This window comes from Trichomycterus rosablanca, chromosome 7 (genome assembly GCF_030014385.1).
Source record: "Trichomycterus rosablanca isolate fTriRos1 chromosome 7, fTriRos1.hap1, whole genome shotgun sequence".
Taxonomy (NCBI): Eukaryota; Metazoa; Chordata; class Actinopteri; order Siluriformes; family Trichomycteridae; genus Trichomycterus; species Trichomycterus rosablanca.
The window spans coordinates 13601203-13622780 of record NC_085994.1 but is presented as its reverse complement, the minus strand read 5'-3'; the positions used below and the strand labels follow the sequence as shown (position 1 = coordinate 13622780).

The 21578-nt window shown below is 38.0% G+C and overlaps 2 protein-coding genes across 2 annotated transcripts; both read left to right on the top strand.

Moving 5' to 3' along the window:
- Nucleotides 1–7458: 7458 nt before the first annotated feature.
- On the top strand, nt 7459–17178 carry paox1 (polyamine oxidase (exo-N4-amino) 1). The gene is made up of 8 exons (XM_062998423.1): nt 7459–7555; nt 8467–8622; nt 9966–10389; nt 11572–11765; nt 12982–13231; nt 13325–13437; nt 13579–13736; nt 14991–17178. Exons 2-8 carry the CDS (start codon nt 8469–8471, stop codon nt 15141–15143), a joined length of 1446 nt encoding a protein of 481 aa, XP_062854493.1. The 5' UTR covers nt 7459–7555; nt 8467–8468; the 3' UTR covers nt 15144–17178.
- A 331-nt stretch (nt 17179–17509) lies between these two features.
- Nucleotides 17510–19832, top strand: mrpl55 (mitochondrial ribosomal protein L55). The gene is made up of 3 exons (XM_062998422.1): nt 17510–17673; nt 18703–18904; nt 19543–19832. Exons 1-3 carry the CDS (start codon nt 17630–17632, stop codon nt 19696–19698), a joined length of 402 nt encoding a protein of 133 aa, XP_062854492.1. The 5' UTR covers nt 17510–17629; the 3' UTR covers nt 19699–19832.
- Nucleotides 19833–21578: the final 1746 nt, after the last annotated feature.

The window sequence follows — 21578 nt, the reverse complement described above, 5'->3', positions numbered from 1 at the left end:
CCACTGCCAGGTTGCCACTATTGGGCCCTTGAGCAAGGCCCTTAAGCTTGAATTGCTTAGACAATTTACTGTCACAGTACTGTAAGTCACTTTGATCTGCTAAATGCAGAAAATGTAAATCTCTGTGCCTGTATAAATTGGGCTAGTATGACTACACTCAAGGAGTGGGTAGCACTGTCGCCTCACAGCAAGAAGGTCCTTGGTTCAATCCTCAGGTGGGGTGGTCCGGGTCCTTCATGTGTGGAGTTTGCATGTTCTCCCCGTGTCTGCGTGGGTTTACTCCGGGAGTTCAGGTTTCCTCCCACAGTCCAAAGACATGCAAGTGCGGTAAACTGGAGATACTAAATTGTCCATGACTGTGTTCAATATAACCTTGTGAACTGATGAATCTTGTGTAATGAGTAATTACAGTTCCTGTCATGAATGTAACCAAAGTGTAAAACATGATGTTAAAATCCTAATAAACAAACAAACAATACCCAAGGAAAGGAGGAAAACCCAAAAAAGTCACCTTAAGGTAGGATGATATATTTGTGGATGGTCAGGTAAATCCAAAAACCTCCAAAAAACAAGTTCGTAAAACATCATTCTTGCATGGTAAACTCTAAGCACTTGGCATTGTAAAGCTTGTTTGCCTGGAGACAGTGTTACTCATATTCCAACAGCTTCCAATTCAAGGTAGATCCTTGATGCCAATTCTTGGATAACATCTAACCTTAACTTATAGGGTTGTCATGCACAACACAAATACAGTGGGCACAAGGCAGGAATACATTTTAGATGGATCACCAATCCAACACAGGGCATCAATCACTCATTCGCTCACACATAGTGGCAAATTAGAAGAAACCTTTGCAGATTTAGTGAGAACATGCCAAAGTCTTTACAGATAGGGACTAGAGGTGAGATATTTTATTCATTGTATTGTTTATTACATTGTTTAGAATATATATTTTTCATACATTTTATATGTATCTTACAGCAGGTAAAGAATATTACACACTCTGGAAAAATTACTGCTATGCACCAATTGCAAGTCTAATCATGCACGCTTAGGGGCAAATTATAATTACTTTCCTGCTGTAACAAATTATGTGGCATAGCCAGTTTTCTTTAAGAAATAACAAACTGAAATCAAGTCATTGGAAACAACAATGCATGCAAATAGTGACTTAATTGATTCAATCTAAAATGTGCAGTGTGTTTGTGTGTGTTTCTAACAGCTCCTAACCTGATTAGGTATGGGGTGGAGTCAGTGCAATCCAGCATTTACTTATTTGTTCATTTATCCTCCACTTTATTCTTACTGGGGTCACAGGGATGTTAAACGCTTCCCTGACCACTGATGGCCCTGATGAAGATAAAGTGAATAAATTATCCTGCTCTTCTATTACAGCTCTACACAGGCTACCCCACACAGTTATCTGCACAGACAAATCTGATCAGTTCATTATCAGGTTTACTAGGTAGACAGTCTGGTCAAAATAATGACATCGTTTGAAAAGTTTGGTGTTAAGAAGGCATTTGGCTTTTTCCCCTAAATTTGTCAGCTGTCTGTAGGTGAATAGTAGAAAGCACAAAATATACTTTCTGTTTGTACCTATGGACAGTTGTTTGTACAGATAAACCTGAAGTTGCCTGGAAATGGCAAATGATTCTCCTGATTCATAAAAAATGTATGCTCCACTTGTATGCTCCAATATACACCGATCAGGCATAACATTTTGACCACCGTCCTAATATTGAGTTGGTCCCCCTTTTGCTGGCAAAACAGCCCTGACCCGTCGAGGCATGGAGTCTGACATCTTTCTATCAGAACCAGCATTAACTTCTTCAGCAATTTGAGCTACAGTAGCTCGTCTGTTGGATCGGACCACACGGGCCAGCCTTCGCTCCCCACGTGCATCAATGAGCCCTGGCTGCCCATGACCCTGTCGTCGGTTTACCACTGTTCCTTTCTTGGATCACTTTTGATAGATACTGACCACTGCAGACTGGGAACACCCCACAAGAGCTGCAGTTTTGGAGATGCTCTGACCCAGTTGTCTAGCCATCACAATTTGGCCCTCGCTTAAATCCTTACACGTGCCCATTTTTCCTGCTTCTAACACATCAGCTTTGAGGATAAAATGTTCACTTGCTGCCTAATATATCAGTGTTAATTAGTGTTATTCACTTCACCTGTCAGTGGTCATAATGTTATGCCTGGTCAGTGTATGTGCAGAGCATTTTGAACTATCTGATTGTTACGTTGCAGCTCAGTCAAATGGTTGCAGTAAAACTTGTGCCATTTTTATGGGCACAGAAATGTTATTAGCTGTGGTCAATCATAATTACAAACAAGAAATAATTTTAATGTAAGCTGTTGTAAGTTGTTCTGACCCATACGTTTTTTAGATAATCCACAGTAAACTCCAATCATTCAGTCATTGTAAAGGAACAATCGCAGAAATCATGAAAACCATGTCCTTAACAAGTGCATGTACACTTCTGACCGTAAGTGTAATCTATAAACAATTAATTCATAATAGATTCTGGAGGTTGACAGTTTTATGTAAAGCTAGTGTGGCATTATTTTAAAAATAAAGGCACTCTGTAGCTTGTATTGGGATTTTAGTGAGATACTGGCATTAGCCAGTGTGTTTAGACACAAGAAGAGTCATTAGATTTAGATGGATGCACACTCATAGACTGTGTAGATTGATGTACTCTGTTATTATTGCTGAATGGCCTCTCCCCTGTTAGAAAATAAGAGTGATGGCATCTCTGGTTTCTCTTTGATTCCCCTGAACTCACAGATTGCACCACTGGACAAAACAAAAAAAAAGTGAAAGAACTGAGGTTTTCTTTCCAACAAGCCCTAATTGGCACTATACAAATTGGCATACACCTTTTCCGATGCACTGACTGTAGCAGATGACATGGCTGGTAAAGACGTCTCTTCTGTGTGGGTCTATGTGTGGATGAGCGAGAGCAAGAGAGCACAAACAGGCACACAATGGATCCAGTGAGATACGAGACAAATGGGGCATTGTTGGTGGCACATTATTGAAGTAGGAGAATGTGAAGTACCCATGAGAGTACTTGCGTTACTCTTATGTCTACTTTTCTTTAACTTCCTAGAACTAGTATTAATTGTGCTGGAAACATGCTAAGTAAAGTAAAGTAATATGTAAGCAAGTATTCAGCTATTATATTGGTAATAAAATTTGCACATTTTTTGGCCAGCACCCCACTCATTTTGTAGGATTTCCACTGAATTTGGAACATGACTATGGGTATTTGCTTTCATATTAACTCAAGATTGTTCATAGGTTAAACACTTATTTTATAGTCCACCAACCAAAAATATCCAACGAACAGCGCCCCATGGGCAGTGTCCTGTTACCACTGATGAAGGTCTAGAAGATGACCAAACAGCAGCAATAGATGAGCGATCGTCTCTGACTTTACAACTACAAGGTGGACCAACTAGGTAGGAGTGTCTAATAGAGTGGACAGTGAGTGGACACAGTATTTAATAACTCCAGCAGCGCTGCTGTGTCTGATCCACTCATACCAGCACAACACACACTAACACACCACCACCATGTCAGTGTCACTACAGTGCTGAGAATGATCCACCACCTAAATAATACCTGCTCTGTGGTGGTCCTGGGAGAGTCCTGACCATTGAAGAACAGCATGAAAGGGGGCTAACAAAGTATGTAGAGAAACAGATGGACAGCAGTCAGTAATTGTAGAACTACAAAGTGCTTCTATAGGGTAAGTAGAGCTGATAAAATGAACAGTGAGTGTAGAAACAAGGAGGTGGTTTTAATGTTAAGGCTGATCGGTGTATATATGCAGTGAATAATTACTGGAATAAAATACTACTGATTTGATCACATTACATATTACTTAAAACTGAAAACTGGTCATACACCAGTTTCAGTTGTTGGAGTACCCAGTTTATAAGTCAGTCTGTATAATCACATAAAGGCAAAAGTAAAACCTTCTTGACTATGTTGATTTCGTCTCTGTATTGTGTCCACCATCTGTGGTCCACAGGCCAAGTCTTTTCTTCCCACAGCAATCATTTATCACACCCTCTCACCTGCCTGGTGGCCAAGCCTCTCTCTGTCAGTAATGCTGGAAACTTAGGCCACAGACAATAACACTGAAAGATGATAAATTATACTGATGACAAATTAAAGTCACAAGAAGGTCAGGGATTCATTGAGTGCCAGCTAAACAAAAGGCTGACTGGAGTTGTGACAATACTGAATAGACAGCTTCTCCACTGTTTAGACCCTGCCTGTTAAAACAACGTTTCTGAGCCTTGAGATCAAGAAAAAATGTATTCAAAATTGAAATAATTATAAACACTATTTCCAGAAAGGTTGGCAAGAGTCTATAATTTGTTAAATCTCTTGAACCTTTATTTAACTGACAAATGAAAAGATTTTCAGTGTTTTCACTGACCAACTTAATTGTATTTTAAAAATATGAACTAATTTAGACTAATTGATGCTCTCAACACACTTAAAACAAGTTGGGACTGAGGCATGTTTACCACTGTTACATCAGCTTTCCTATTAAGTACACTTTTTATTCATATATGAACTGAGGATACTAAATGTTCAAGTTGTTGTAAATGTCCACCTCCTTGTTTCTACACTCACTGCACATTTTATCATCTCCACTTACCATATTGAAGCACTTTGTAGTCCTACAATTACTGACTGTAGTCCATCTGTTTCTCTGCATGCTTTGTTAGCCCCCTTTCATGTGGTTCTTTAATGGCCCAGGACCACCACAGAGCAGGTATTATTTGGGTGGTGGATCATTCTCAGCACTGCAGTGACACTGTCATGGTGGTGGTGTGTTAGTGTGTGTTGTGCTGGTATTAGTGGATAAGACACAGCAATGGGTCTAGAATGAGTGTAGTAAGTGGTTTTAATGTTATGGCTGATCGGTGTATTTTCAGTATGAGATCTGAAAAACAGGTGATGCACGTAAGTGGAAGACATTTATAAATATATTATTAACATGTTTAAGAACACTTCTTTAGGCTCATTTGCAAGAAGTTTAAGAATTTTACCATCTATAATACATAATACTGTATTATTAAAAGATCTATGTGCATAAAAAGCTAGGCCAAAAACCAACAGTGAATTCAAAAACCTTTCATCTCTTAGACAATACTGCAATAAAAACCAATATGCCAACATTAATAGATACATATGGCATCAGGAATACCTCAGAAGACCACTGTAGGTAAACAGTGGTATATCTATGCATAAACAAATGCAAATGAATTACACTTTTACTCATGTTTGTTGTACTTTTGTCAGTAGAAAAAGGTTTAAGAGAACTAACAAATCACAAAATGCTGTTTTTTATTGCATTTTACAAAATGTCCCAACATTTTTTAAAACAGGATTTGTTATTTAGTAATGAGGTTATTGTAGCTAAAAAGTGATTAAAAAAAAATTAAGCATCACACAATTCGCATACCAAGGTTATCTTGGGCAGCAGTAGCTCAGTAATTAAGGTACTGGCCTGGTGATTTAAAGATGGCTGGTACAAACCTCAATATCAAGTTGCTACTGTTGGGTACTGAGCAAGACCCAAGTTTGCTTGCATAATATTCAAACTTAATTTTAAGTTGCCATAAAAGTAAATGTCAACTTATGCTGCCAGGCGGCATGGTGAGGCAGTGGGTAGCACTGTCGCATCACAGCAAGAAGGGACTGGGTTGGATTCCCTGGTCAGGTAGCCAGGGTCATTACTGTGTGGAGTCTGCATGTTTTCCTTGTGTCCATGTGTTTTTTTTCCCTAAGGGTACTCTGTTTTCCTCAAGTCAAATGTGTATGTGTCCTACCTTGTGAAAGCTAGCCACAGCGAGTTCATGCTGTATTTTGTGCCCTCTAGTGACCAACAGAGGGAAAAACATGTTTAGTACTAAATAAGAGGTGACTGGAACAATCAGTGGAATAGTGAATAATGACACAATTAAGTACAAATAATCAATCTTACATATTTGTTCTGCAGTATAATTTGATTTTTTTTTGTGTTGGAAAGCTTTGGAGACCTTTGGAGACCAACATGGACTCTTTTTATTCCAACTTCAGTAACTCCAGATCAGAATGAACTAGAAGCTAAAAATGGTAAACAACGTGCCACAGAAGTAAATTGTTGGTAATGGAGTATAATATTATTATTATATGTAATATAATATTCAAATAATGAAATATATGCAGTTCCACAGGACCATGGAACGCATTAACAGGTTTCCCATACATCCTTATGGAAAAGAATACCTTGAAACTCAATGCATTTTAACCTCAACGCCACTCCCAGAACCAACTGTGGTTGAGTGTCAAGGTACCACTTTAGTATTACTGTCATACACTGTTACTAATATTTTTTATGGTTGTTGCTATTTGCACTGTTTTAATATATCTGTAACTATTTATACACCGATCAGCCATAACATTAAAACCACCTTCTTGTTCCTACCTTCACTGTCCATTTTATCAGCTCCGCTTACCATATAGAAGCTTTGTAGTTCTACAATTACTGACTGTAGTCCATCTATTTCTCTACATACCATTTTAGCCTGCTTTTACCCTGTTCTTTAATGGTCAGGACCACCACAGAGCAGATATTATTTGGGTGGTGGACGATTCTCAGCACTGCAGTGACACTGACATGGTGGTGGTGTGTTAGTGTGTGTTGTGCTGCTGGAGTTTTTAAATACCGTGTCTGTTAGACACTCCTACCTAGTTGGTACACCTTGTAGATGTAAAGTCAGAGACGATCTATCATTCTAGACCTTCATCAGTGGTCACAGGACGCTGCCTACAGGGCACTGTTGGCTGGATATTTTTGGTTGGTGGACTATTCTCAGTCCAGCAGCGCTGCTGTGTCTTATCCACTCATATCAGCACAACACACACTAACACACCACCACCATGTCAGTGTCACTGCAGGGCTGAAAATGATCCACCACCTAAATAATACCTGCTCTGTAGTGGTCCTGGGAGAGTCCGGACCATTGAAGAACAGCATTAAAGGGGGCTAACAAAGTATGCAGAGAAACAGATGGACTACAGTCAGTAATTGTAGAACTACAAAGTGCTTCTATATGGTAAATGGAGATGATAAAATAGACAGTGAGTGTAGAAACAAGGAGGTGGTTTTAATGTTATGGCTGATCGGTGTATATTGTATGATTATTTTTGTTGATATTAGAAATGGATGTTGAAATGTATTTATTATTAATATTATTATTATTATTTGCAGTTAGTATGTGTTTTTATCTGTTCATCTGCTACCATTACACCACATAGAGAGAAACTGGTCGGGGCCACGAACGAGGGTTAAACTAGCCAATCAGATCACAGCCGTCGAAACCGTCCCTGAAAATAGCGTCAGGTTACCGATAAGGAAGTACAGATGAGGAATAAAAACTGCAGCTGTATTAGTCAATATAAATCACGTCCGCTTATTCACACATTCACATTTAGCTGTTCTTATTCACTCCTCATCTCTTTATCAGCTCTGTAAGGTAAGCGTTTTCATTACTGTAACATATTATTACCTTAACTGTACATGTTGTAACGGTTAGTCAGGGCTTGTTTACATATGGGAGAACTTTTAAGGTGTGTAACAAATAGCCTACTGTATTACCATTTTGACTAGCCGTTTCGTCCTGGTCAGGGTCACAGTGCATACGCGCACTACACATTAACACAATAGCACATAGGGCAGTTCAAACCTCAAGGAAGAATTAAACCTATAACCATACACCTATATTTTTTACACACTTTGGTTACATTCATGACAGGACAGGTAATCACTAGTTACACAAAATTCATCAGTTCACAAGTTTAATATCGAACACAGTCATACAATTTAGTGTCTCCAATTCACCTCACTTGCATGTCTTTGGACTGTGGGAGGAAACCGGCGCTCCCAGAGGAAACCCACACAGACATGGGGAGAACATGCAAACTCTACCTGGGGATCAAACCCACTGTCGCCCTAGTTTGTTATCAATTAAGTGAATAGCAGGTCAAATGCAAATGATGCTGTGCTCTTTGCTGTGTTGTTATTACAAAATAAAGTGTCATTAATTTGAACAAATTATTATTACCCTCTTCATTTATCTATTCATTCATTTTTACTAAAGGCTTACAGGTCATATTTGCAGCACACAATTACCCATTTACTATTTCACCCACACCCAGAGATAAAATACCAAGGAACATATCAAACTCCTCCCAGGCTGTAAATGTAGCTAAGGATCACACCCAGGTCCCAGTGATACACGCATTTATGCTACTTTGTCGCTTACTGTTGTTTCCTGATAGAAATTAGTTCAAGACTTCAATTTTAATTTTATTTTCATTAACCCATTTATCCCGGTTAGGTGAATAAATAAATGATATTGATTATTTCTTGTTTGTTATGTTTTAGTCATGCAGCAGGCCCAGCAGCCCCGGATTGTGGTGATTGGTGCTGGTGCAGCTGGCCTTGGTGCTGCAACCAAGCTAAAGGCTCTGGGCTTTACTGACATTACTCTGGTGGAAGCGTGTGAAACGTTCGGTGGCAGAATAGCAAAAACAAGCATAGGTAAAAACTCTACATTCTGACATGAGACTAATAAATGATTACGTATTTTACATGACTGCTTAAAGAAATGGTTTACAAAAAGGGGAAGTGATAGCATTTTTCTGAATTTCACTTCTCATGTATTTCAACACATTCATCCACGCATCACATGCTGTAGTTTACATTTACATTTACATTTTCAGCATTTAGCAGACGCTTTTATCCAAAGCGACTTACACAATGAGCAATTAAGGGTTAAGGGCCTTGCTCAGGGACCCAACAGTGGCAACTTGGTGGTGGCGGGGCTTGAACCAGCAACCTTCTGCTTACTAGCCCAGTACCTTAACCACTGAGCTATCACTGGTTAATTTTTTAACTACTTTATTTCAGGCCCATAACAGAGATAAACAGCTTGTTCTTTTGCATATTTAGCCTAAATTTAAAGTGACACTATATCACATTATATATCAAAGAAGAGGAAATAAAAGCCTCAGTGAGTACAAAAATGAAAGTAATGTTTCATGGTTGTGGGAGGCATGACGCTGAAATATCTGCTGCAAGCAGTGACAAGTCTGCATTTTTAGACAAATAAGCGCCCTTTATCAGAGGACATGAGTGTTCTGGCAGGGCAATGAAGGTGCACGGGTTTGGCTAAACATGCGGGTTCTATACCATGTAGAGATTAGTATGGTAACAGGAGAAGCTTAAACTGAATATAAAGTGGACAGGCCTGTCTTCGTAGATGAACTGACATAGAATTGGTATGATATGAGCTGATTTTGTAGAGCGACCAAGTATTCTAGCAGCTTAGTGTTGTAGATACTGTATAGGGTGAATACCTGTTAAATATCTTGAATATCTGCTCTTTATATTAAAGAATGGGTATTACGGACACATTATTTATAGCAGTTCTTAATAGAATTTTAATTTCGACAGACACAAAGGTGAATTTCTAGTAGTAATAAATTGAGGAGGTGAAGATCAACTTTAGGGTGACATCACTAAATTAGAAACATAAAAAATTGGGATTTCTTGCTTCCAATAGCAATAGGTGGACTCCAATTGAGTACTAGACAGATCACAATTTTAATTACAACAGGATGCTCCTGACCACAGTTTATAGTGTCATAGCAATGGGTCTGTGTACTTTTGTAAATAACAGATTTTAGTTTTTGATTTTTAATTAATTTTAGAAAAAAAATTAAAAACAAATGCTCAAGAGCATCTTGCCTGGGTATAATAGCAATTATCCATTTAAAATCAAATCCACAACACAAGGTGTGCAAAAAGTCAAGGGGGTGTAATCATTTTCTAAATGTACAGTGTGTGTTGTTCTAAACTTTAATACATTGATTTACTTACAGGAAAGGCATGTGTTGACACTGGCGCTCAGTACATCCATGGTGCCTCTGAAAAAAATCCAGTGTTCAATCTTTTTAAAAATTATGAACTTCTCAGCCAAGTCCCCGAGGAGGGCCGACGCATATTTTACCAAAACAATGGATGCAAAGTGGATGAAGATTTTAGCGAACGTGTGTGTGAGGTTGGAGAGAAAATAATTTACCAAAGTGGTACCAGCAACTATAAAAGTATAGGCGAACTCTTTGAAAAGGAGAGTCAGAGCGCCATCGAGAACTGTGAAGCCGATAAAAAGAAGATCATGGAGAGTATTCTGGCTCTGGTTGGGAAGGAATTAATGCTTGATATTGGAGCTTCAAACCTTCATAATGTGTCTTCAGATTCATGGCAGTACTTCATCAACATGGGGGAGGATCTCAATGTGGAAGGGTATGTTATTTAAAAGTTCATATTGAAAACAGGGCAGGGCTATCTGACAATATTGTTTTTGTGTTAGGTAATTTATACTGTATATACACCGATCAGCCATAACATTAAAACCACCTCCTTGTTTGTACAATCACTGTCCATTTTATCAGCTCCACTTACCATATAGGAACACTTTGTAGTTGTACAATTACTGACTGTAGTCCATCTGTTTCTCTGCATGCTTTGTTAGCCTCCCTACATGCTGTTCTTCAATGGTCAGGACCCCCACAGGACCACCACAGAGCAGGTATTATTTAGGTGGTGGATCATTCTTAGCACTGCAGTGACACTGACATGGTGGTGGTGTGTTAGTGTGTGTTGTGCTGGTATGAGTGGATCAGACACAGCAGCGCTGCTGGAGTTTTAAAACACCTCACTGTTACTGCTGGACTGAGAATAGTCCACCAACCAAACATATATCCAGCCAACAGCGCTCTGTGGGCAGCGTCCTGTGACCACTGATGAAGGTCCAGAAGATGACCAACTCAAACAGCAGCAACAGATGAGCGATCGTCTCCGACTTTACATCTACAAGGTGGACCAACTAGGTAGGAGTGTCTAATAGAGTGGACAGTGAGTGGACACGGTATTTAAAAACTCCAGCAGCGCTGCTGTGTCTGATCCACTCATACCAGCACAACACACACTACAACACCACCACCATGTCAGTGTCACTGCAGTGCTGAGAATGATCCACCACCTAAAGAATACCTACTCTGTAGTGGTCCTGTGAGGATCCTGACCATTGAAGAACAGCATGAAAGGGGGCTAACAAAGCATGTGGAGAAACAGACGGACTACAGTCAGTAAATGTAGAACTACAGAGTGCTTCTGTATGGTAAGTGGAGCTGATAAAATGGACAGTGAGTGTAGAAACAAGGAGGTGGTTTTAATGTTATGACTGATCGGTGTATTTATAATACTTGCAAATATAGGTAGTCTTATTTGACACACCCAGTTTCAAAAACTTAGGGCAGTAGGTAATAAGCAAATGGAAAATAGGTTCACCAATATAAATGTCTCAACTGGTTTGCTAGTATTTTGTTAAGGAAACCATAAACATATATTTTTACCATATTGCCCAGCAGTAATTTAAACAAACCCAACCTTTAGTGTCCTAAATGTTTTATTTTACCCTCACAGGCTTATGTTTCAAATGCTAGAAAAGTTTGCGATGGACTTCCCTAAGGAACATTTGTTGCTAAAGAAAGTAGTGAATAAGATCGAGTGGGATGGCTCTTTCCCTGGTAAGGAGGGCCTGGTGTACCCTGTACGCATTCTGTGTGAGGATGGAGGTGAAATTTTGGCAGATCATGTGATTGTCACCATATCTCTTGGTGAGTATGTACAGAAAATATTTGTTGTTTACTGGATATGGTCTAGGTGGCACACTGGGTAGTGCTGTTGCCTCACAGAAAGAAGGACCTGAGTTTGTTTTCTTGGGCAGACAGGGCCCTGTGTCCATGTGGGTTTCCTATGGGTGCTCTGGTTCCTTCCCACAAGTCCAAAGACATGCAGTCAGGTTAACTGGAACTACATAAAGTTACCCTAAAAGTGGGTGTGTGTTTGTGTGTGTGTACGAATGTGTGTGTGTGTGTGTGTGTGTTTGTGTTTCTGCCCTGGCCATGTTATAATAGCAATAACCAACTATAATACCAACTAAACTGTCCTAATGGAATAACATATTTTGCAAAGGAGTGATTTTTCTGTTATGTCTGTTTAACAGGACAGTTTGAAGGGTGTCATTCTGGTTATACCATGGTTAATTGCTAACAAAATATCATGTTTTACATCCTCATGATTCAATGGTATTAAAAAGCTTAATGTTTTACTCAAATGTTAGAGTTCTTCACCATGACTGGCTTTTACATGGTAGTTGCTATGATGAAGCATCAACAGCAAGTTTTAAATTAACAGTTAACGTATAAATAATTAGTGTGTGTAATTAGCCTAAATAGTTGTGTTTTAACAATATATTTAAAACTAAATTGTTCCAATTTAATAGATGTTTAAGCTTTTATATTAATTTCTTCACATTATTTTAGTTTAGTGGTGCAATAGCAAAATGTACAGCCATGTGCAATAAAACAGACCCCAACTACTGTCAAATAGACTTGACCTTAAGGCCCCCAGACATCACTGCATGAAAATTGTCATGTTAATCTGACAAATATAGCCACATAGGTTTGGGAGTACTTCACAAAATTATTGCCACTTACAAACAGCCCACACCAACAAATGCAGCTTAAAATTATACCGAACAGAGAGAAATCCATGTATCGCTTCAAGGCGGAATGCCACTGAGTTCTCTGGGCACAATTTCAGATAAAAAAGATCAGTTATCAGTTAAATTAAAGTTCAAGAAAATTAACAAATTACAAATGTTCGTTTTTATTGCATTTTTCAAAATGTCACAACTTTTCTGGGTGATGGGGTGAACCCATGCATTTGCTGTCAGTTTCTGTGTTTAGGCACTGTTTTGGTTATTAAACTGATTAATGTGAAGAAGGATAAAACGTATAAACATTTTATGTGAACTTTCTGTTTTTTTAGGCTGTCTTAAGGCTCAAGCGAGCACCCTGTTTAACCCGAGCCTCCCACCAGAGAAAACTGAAGTGATCGATAAACTGTGCTTTGGGAATCTTGGCAAAATCTTTCTAGAGTACGAGGAGGCATTTTGGGAGAGTGATGTCAGTAATATCAGTTTTGTTTGGGAGGACGACTCTGTGGCATCGTTGTGCACTGATAAGACTCAGTGGCTGAAATACCTCCAACTCTTCAGTGTCATGAGACCCAAAGAAAAGTAATTATTATTTTAACATGATGTTACACAATATCATCTAGGTCTGTTGGTATAAGTATGTTATTGTTTTTGAATAATTATCTCTGATTAAAGGTTTGGTAATATTTTGATTGGTTGGTGCCCTGGAGATATAGCTGACTTGATTGAAACCTTGCCAAAGGAAGAGTTAACCACTGCAATCACAGAACACATCAGAAAGTTTATTGGTAAAACGTTATATATTAATATTAATAGATTAATAGATTTTAGGAGAAATGTCCCATCTTGTCATTGTATTCTGCAACTGTTCTTTATTTGTGAAGTAATTAAAGTAATTAACTGTACACAGGGATGTTTTATCTTTTTAGGAAACCCACAGATTCTTCCACCAAAAACACTTCTATGCACACAGTGGCGCAGTAATAATTTCGTACGTGGTGCCCTCACTTTCCTCCCTGTTGGTGTAGATGGCAAAACAATGGATATCCTGGCAGAACCTTTAGCTGGCAACAAGAATCCCAGCAAGGTAAACTATTATACATCACTTAAATGTGTTGTTAATAATTACATACACAATATGGCCAAAGGTTTAGGACCTGGTTGAAAAGGATTTTTACTAGACTTTAAAACACAATTGAAGGGATTTTCTTTTAGTTAGTGTCCTGATTTAAAGCCATAAAGCTCTTCAGGGTAAACTATTACACCAACAGTTCATTTATTTATTATAATGGTAGAAACTAACAAGGAAGAGCACACCTTGCTATGAAGGTGCCAGATGCCCTTTGCCTGGCAAGGTTTTAAAAAATAAACCCAATTTGCAGGATGCTAAACTAAGGCAGAACAATACTGTGGCTACAGAACCACAAAATAAAAAGGGAAAAACTAATCATGGGAATACAGAATTGCCAAAGTAATAAAACAAATCAAAATCTGCAGCCTGAAGCATAGGACGAAGACAAGGAATGGGTGGAGAAAGACTAAGAACTGGTTGTTACAAATGTGCCAGCTGCTTGATCCAGTAGCATGTGACAACCCAAGTTCTCAAAAAAAAAAAGGAATATAGAAATGGAACTCAGTAAAACCCAGCAGCAGCAGTAAAGAGGAAAAAAAAAACAGAACAGCCACACCATAAACTGACACCGCTTGAGCCTAAAATGGCCTGAAGTTTACTGTGAAAACAACACTGGTGCAAATGTCTGAATGTACATAAGTGGCTCAACCAAAGCACAGACTTTCCCCAAATCAATATATGTAAGGAAACCAAAGATTGGAAGTACACAGACACTCTTTACTTAATTTGACTGAGCTATATGATACACTGCACAAATTCAGGTGTGCAAAGCTTGTAGAATTGTATTCAGTAACACTTGCAGCTGTAGTTGCTGCCGAATGGGCTTTTTCAGAACTAGAAAGCTATTTTACTTTGTCACCCTGGGTAATTAAGCACAGATTAAAGAGTAAAAATGGCAGTTATATTAATTCAATATTAAATTCACAACAGAATACATTGTGTAAAGTTGTCTAAATACTATCTAAATGCACTGTATATTTATTTAATGCCAGTTTTTATTCTCTTGAAATGAATTTACTTCAGTTATTGGTTAAATATTTTAAACCTTAACCACACAGATATTTGTCATGACTTTATTATTACATGTTTTTCTAGCGGTGGCAGTAAGGTTTATTGCTGACTGTATATTTTAAAAACTTCAATAGAGATTAAAATACAATATCCATCAGTACAGCCTTTCTTACATAATCGGTATGTTTTCTATTTTAGGATCTTCAAGTTTTGTTTGCTGGAGAGGCAACTATAAAGAGCCTGTATGGTACAGTGCAGGGAGCTCTAACCTCAGGACAAAGAGAAGCAGAGAGACTGGCACAGCATTATGGCAGGACTGTGCCCTCTACTATTCCCTCACCACAAACCTAAAGAAGTAGAGCTCTGATTCAGTCCACCAGAGAGGCTCACCATACTTTATAATTAGGGCCCTACTAAATTCACGGGGAAATGTGCTTGATTTCACTGACCTTGTTTTTCAAAAATCACAGATTACACATATTTTTAAAGAAAGTGCCACATTTCATGGCGGTCATTAAATTACACTCATAAATTACATTATGCTACAATACACACACTGCTACCATAATAGCACCCTCTCAAAGATTAATGTCCGTGTTTTGACATTCCATCCTCTGCGTCCACATAACTGGTTGGGAGTTTTTTAAACTTAGTTACCCGAGTCATGTTTTTAGCTGCTTTAGACTTCGACATCTTGGACATTTTGTCTAACCAATTGCTAGTGTAACAAAGCATCTGAGTTTATAAAGAAAGTGTACACAAACTATTGCAGTAAATCATCCAGGTACTTTTTGCGTATTACGTGTTTGGACACACTACCCGCTTTCGCGTACTGCTTTTGCGTACTGTTTAGTATGGACACAGCCTCAGCTCACTACACCACAGAAAAATCTGTTACACTAACGTAATTACCGTCTAATTAATAGGACCGCCGCACATTGCATATTGCGCCTCATATTTCATACGCTACGTGAATGAAAAATGTTAAATCGCTTAACACAAATCTTAAAAATTTTAGTAGACTTTTACAGCAAATCGCACATTACACGGGAAACGGCTCATTTCACAGGAGACCAAGAAATGAATTGGGTGGGTGTCTTGCTAAGAGGGACTTTTCTATTTAAGTTAACTAGTCCTGTCAGATTCCAATTTATGGCCAAAGGTAACTAGATACCTCTCCTAATTATTGAGTTAATGCTTATAGTTTTAATGTGATTCTGACAAAGCTATTTGTCAGTGTACACATACTTTTGATTATATTGTACATATACAACTTGTTTTTAGGGAATGACCTAATCATAGCATTCCCTAAACTATTGCAACAGCTGTCCACTTCATAACAGAGAAAGGCATTTTTTCTAATGAATGTTCATGGTTCAGATGTGATCACTTATAGCAGATTATGTTTTGAGAATGCCATATAGACAAATGTATCCATGTGAACTAATAATTTAGATAAATAGGAGACTCTTATTACAACATACAAGAAATTATTACAATGTACAAGTGAACAAATGAAAAATTGCTGCATCAGGCAAGGCATCTGATAAATTATGCACCACCTAGTTTATGTAACCACATTAATTCAACAGTTAAGTTATCTTCCTGCATAATATACAGTAATGGCATTTGTACCGTTTCTCTGGCATTTTATGAATAATTTTAATGAATAATTTTTTAATTAAAAGTCTTTGGCATTTTGCTGCCATTTTTAAGCGTTTGGGTTCCAGTCTAAGATTTGTATACAGGTATGATGAAAATGCAATTATTAAAAATGTGGCAAATTCTAAGTATAGAGGACTGACAAACTGTATGAAGCAAATACCATTGCCTGTCAATTTATTCATTCATTCATTTCAGTTTTACCACTGCTTTACCACAGGGTCTTGGTCATATATTTTTTATTCTATTTTTATTCTATTTTTATTCATTCTATTTCCTTTTATACACTTGCTTTTTATTTTTGCAAATATAGCATTGTCAGAGTTTGTGCATTTCAATACAAAGATGCACTAGATGTGTAATAAATATTTTGTAAAATTACTTTTTTATTCTTGAAAATATATTTTTCACTGAACAACCAGTCCAGATAAATGTCATATGTTCCAAAGTGTTTTGTAAAATGTAGAATTTGTCTGATGGACTGATGCACCAAATTTAAACTGACTGATATTGGACTGTATCTTCGGTTTCCTCCCACAGTCCAAAGACATGCAAGTGAGGTGAATTGAAGATACAAAATTGTCCATGACTGTGTTTGATATTAAACTTGTGAACTGATGAATCTTGTGTAATGAGTAACTACCTGTCCGGTCATAAATGTAACCATGTGTAAGTGTAAAACATGATGTTAACATCCTAATAAATAAATAAAATAAATAAGAAAGTAATGTGTTATGGGTAAAGTGGAGATGATAATAATTGGTGGTGTCTGAATCCATTTTTCTTATCAGTTTCGTTTTAAAACATATTTATGCACATACTCTCATGAATACAAAGTGAAAAGGTGCGTATGTGAATATATGCACTGTAAGTATTTTAAAAGTTATACATTTGTACCTCCAATTCGTGTTTTTTTTGTTATTACATATGGTTTTTAATTTAGATGGTCGAAATGTTGAGAAAACGCTTCTTTGTTTAATAAATTTGGTACAGAATGAGTTTCTCACAGACGTAGGAACCATGCACGGCTAACGGCTTGTTTCTGCACGGTGATAATTCTGAGAACAACTCACATGCTTGTATGTGGTGACCTTCTATATCTCTTGTTTTGTACACTTTATTTATAATTTTAAGTGGCATGTTAATTTATAGAAGCACTTTTAAATTCTCTTAACATGGCTCTAAATAAAATATGGACTGGTCGAAGTGGTATGCTCAGGTGAGTAACAAGACAACAGGAAAACACTTAATTCAGCTAGCTTAGCATAGATGCTATAGCTTCAGAGCACAGTGGCAGTCTCATTAATTAATCAGATATAAAGTCCAGACCATAATAACATGAGTCTGACACGGTCAGTGAGAATTTTGCATGTTCTCGAAGTGTTTAGCCTTTAATATGGTGACTCTTACCTCTTACAACATGACAGTAGGTGGATTAGCTATTCAAATCGCCACTAGGTGTAGGTGAGAGAGTGAATGTGTAATGAATTGGCGCTTAAAATAGTTGTAGTCTTACTTTGAGCCCAGTGGTTTCATGTGGTGCTGGACCCACCACGACCCTGCCCAGGATGAAGCTTAACGTGTAAATGAAATGGGGAAAAGAAGAGCTAAACCCTCCCAAACAATCTTATAAACTGGTTTAAGCTGGCGCTGTGGCTTAGTGGGTAGCACTGTCACCTCACAGCAAGAAGGTCCTGGGTTCGAACCCTAGGTGGGGTTCTTTCTGTGTGGAGTTTGCATGTTCTCCCCGTGTCTGCGTGGGTTTGCTCTGGGTGCTCCGGTTTCCTCCCACAGTCCAAAGACATGCAAGTGAGGTGAATTGGAGATACTAAATTGTCCAAGACTGTGTTTGATATAACCTTGTGAACTGATGAACCTTGTGTAATGAGTAACTACCGTTCCTGTCATGAATGTAACCAAAGTGTAAAAACATGATGTTAAAATCCTAATAAACAAACATCCACATCACAATAAGGTGATGTATTAATGGCTAGTTAGTTTATGACTCTCTATGTTTCATATTCAGTCTGTGTTGTTTCTGTCCCAGCTCTAAATGCACCTGTAACATGTATCCACTGTGCTTATTGTAGGTTGTAGTGGAGACAAAAAAACAGACACTTTTAAAGAGTCTGTTTTGGTGTATTAAAGCGGTCATGTTTTATTCAAGTAGATTCTCTTTGAAGTACTTGAACTAACTGCAAGCTTTTCCTTTTTTTATGTTTACATTCTGACTTTTGTTCCATTTCAGGTGTTTTCAAGAAGTCATCTCTCAGAGGTGTTCACTAGCTGCATCTTCAGTTCACACCACATGCGCTCAGTCAGACTCCAACAAAACCTCTGTGGTGCGCTGCAGCAGACAGAAATATGAACGCATGTACCCGGTACTACTGGTGCAACCAGACGGGTCAACCATTAAAATCAGATACAAGGAACCTAAAAGAATAATGATGGTTAGTATAATGTTGTATAATCATGTGTGTATTTGCGTCTTCTTGTTAGGAGTCCATTATGTTTTACCTTTTAGAATGTACAAAAAGTATGTGGACACCTGACCATGAGTTTAGGTGACATCCCGTTTCAAAACCATAGGCACTGATATGGAGGTAATCCCCATATCTCCACTCCACACACTTTTTGACTTTCCGATTTATTTTTGAGTGTGTCTGTGATGTGTGACCATTCAATAAAAAAAGTCTTTGTAAGGTCAGACACTGATGTTGGACAAAAAGGCCAGGCTCGTAATAGACATTCCACGTTCCATAATCCCAGAGATGATCAGTGGGGTTAATGTCAGGGCTCTAAGTACCCCATGGAGTTCTTCTACACTGAACTTGTTCAGTAAACCATGTTTTTATAGATCTTGCCATGTGTACATGGCAGAGCAATGCTAGTATAAAAAAGACTTCCACCAAATGGTTGCCACAACATTAGAGAAGAAATAATTTAACAAATGATTTTGTACCTGTTAGCAAAGAGTGTGAACTTGATAAATAGAAGGTGTCCACATACAGATGGCCATAAAGTGTGCAAGTGTATAAAGACCCATGCTGTTCATAGTCAGTGAAAAGCTTCTTTTTTTTCCCCCTAGATGCCTGTGGACATTACAACTCTTTCAGAGGAGGAGAGAAAGGCCAGAATGCGTAAGAGGGATCCTAAGAAGGGTGTAGTTAAACAAAAGGATAATGAATTTAAAGATGACTTTAAATTGGACGACTACAGCAAGTTTTGGAAGAAAAATGAGTAGGCTAAAAGTCCAAGTGAAAACAGCCATCTTTACTATATTTACAGATGTACAGAAGTTATTTACACTGCTATGTTTTTGTATATTATCTTGTCATTAAAGTCGTGGTTGATGAATAAAAGAAACCCATGTACAAAGCCTTGCTACCTTTGTTGAAATGTAACATCATCTTATATGCTGAAAAAGTTATTGTTGTAATAGGCAGCTAGCCATTTTGGGATAAGTAAGATATTTAAAATGCATTGATTGCCATTCAGTTTTCTTAAATCTACTATACCGGCACTCAAGAAGATTCCAAACATGCTAAAAAAAAGTACAGTTTTGCATTTAGTTTTTCAGCTAAGCATATTGAGAGCCATTATCTCCAAATGAAGGAAACATGCAACAGTTGTTAATCTTCCTTGGAGTGGATGATCATCTAACATTTTTCCAATGGTTAAGCATCTATGTCAGTTCTTATGGCAGTGGTAACCCAGTGTTTAAGGCACTGGTTTAGTGATAGAAGGTCACTGGTTCAAGCACCATAACCGTCACTGTTGGGTCCCTGAGCATGGCCCTCCACCTTGTTGCATTGTATTCAGTATCAAGTGTAAGTCGTTTCGGTCTTCTGCCAAATGTCATGAATGTACTTGGCTAAGTGGGTAGCACTGTCACCTCACAGCAAGAAGGTCCTGGGTTCAATCCCCAGGTGGGGTGGTCCGGGTCCTTTCTGTGTGCAGTTTACATGTTCTCCCAGTGCCCGCATGGGTTTTCTTTTAGGTGCTCCGGTTTCCTCCCACAGTCTAAAGACATGCAAGTGAGGTAAACTGGAGACACTAAATTGTCCATGATTGTGTTTGATATAACCTTGTGAACTGATGAACCTTGTGTAATAATTGACTACCGTTTCTGGCATGAATGTAAATAAAAGTGTAAAACATGACGTTAAAATCCTAAGAAAAAAACAAATACCCAAAAAGTGACAAAATATCTCACAACACTAAAACAAATCTAGTCCTAACTAAGGTCAGAACTTGACAACATTAAATTTAATAGTCCAATGTGGAGGGCATAAATTAGAAAACTACTGCATACCAAGAGAAAGCACTTGTTAGACATTTACAAATGAGCACCCATATGATCCACATATCTTTTATGATAACATTCTTTGGACAAACAAAGAATTATGTATTGCAAAGAGCGAATGCGGCATTTCATAAGGTGTTCTGAACCTTTTTTTAATTAAAAGAATTACAAAAATGACAATGTCTTGGCTGACCCACTTGATTGTATTGTGTAAATATATACTTCTGTATTTGATAGTTGCAATGTATGGACAGGCCCAGGTTGAGAGTAAAAAGTTTATAGATTATCTAAGTTACAACTTGTGAGAAATGGGTTATTGTAACTAGGTGAGTTGATAAGAGGTGAGGGACTCATGATCAGGCTCAGTCTTTGCAAGCTTAGGTCTGTCAGTTCTACCCAGAACTATCACTTCCCTAGGCCTGAGTTCATTTAAGATGGACTGAAAGGCAGTACAAATGCGAGCTGTGGTCAGATAAGTCAATGTTGGAACTTGTTTCTCTTTACAAGATTCAGCGAAGTTGGTCAAAACATTAGAAATCTTTCCTTGGTACCTTTCAAAATAATCAAAGGTTTTTGTTTTCACTGAAATTCACAAAATGTTCCAATTTATCCAGAAATGGGCTTCGTTCAAAAAGCAACTTTACATCTGAATGATGTGTCCTAGGCGTAACTCTGCTAAACCTAACAAGAGATTCTGTGGCAAGACCTAAAATGTGAAGTAAAATGTGAAAACCTAGTAGTGCGTCTGATTTAAAGCTGCTCTTTAAAGTAGTCAAAAAATCCTCCACATCAATGTAAGAGACCTGAAATGTTTAGTT

Bases quoted from the DNA above. Each gene is read 5' to 3' on its own strand.
- paox1 (XM_062998423.1), top strand. From the start codon at position 8,469: ATGCAGCAGGCCCAGCAGCCCCGGATTGTGGTGATTGGTGCTGGTGCA. The intron at 8,623-9,965 runs GTAAAAACTCTA...ATTTACTTACAG, and splicing joins AATAGCAAAAACAAGCATAG to GAAAGGCATGTGTTGACACT. The intron at 11,766-12,981 runs GTGAGTATGTAC...CTGTTTTTTTAG, and splicing joins GATTGTCACCATATCTCTTG to GCTGTCTTAAGGCTCAAGCG.
- mrpl55 (XM_062998422.1), top strand. From the start codon at position 17,630: ATGGCTCTAAATAAAATATGGACTGGTCGAAGTGGTATGCTCAG. The intron at 17,674-18,702 runs GTGAGTAACAAG...GTTCCATTTCAG, and splicing joins GGTCGAAGTGGTATGCTCAG to GTGTTTTCAAGAAGTCATCT. The intron at 18,905-19,542 runs GTTAGTATAATG...TTTTCCCCCTAG, and splicing joins AACCTAAAAGAATAATGATG to ATGCCTGTGGACATTACAAC.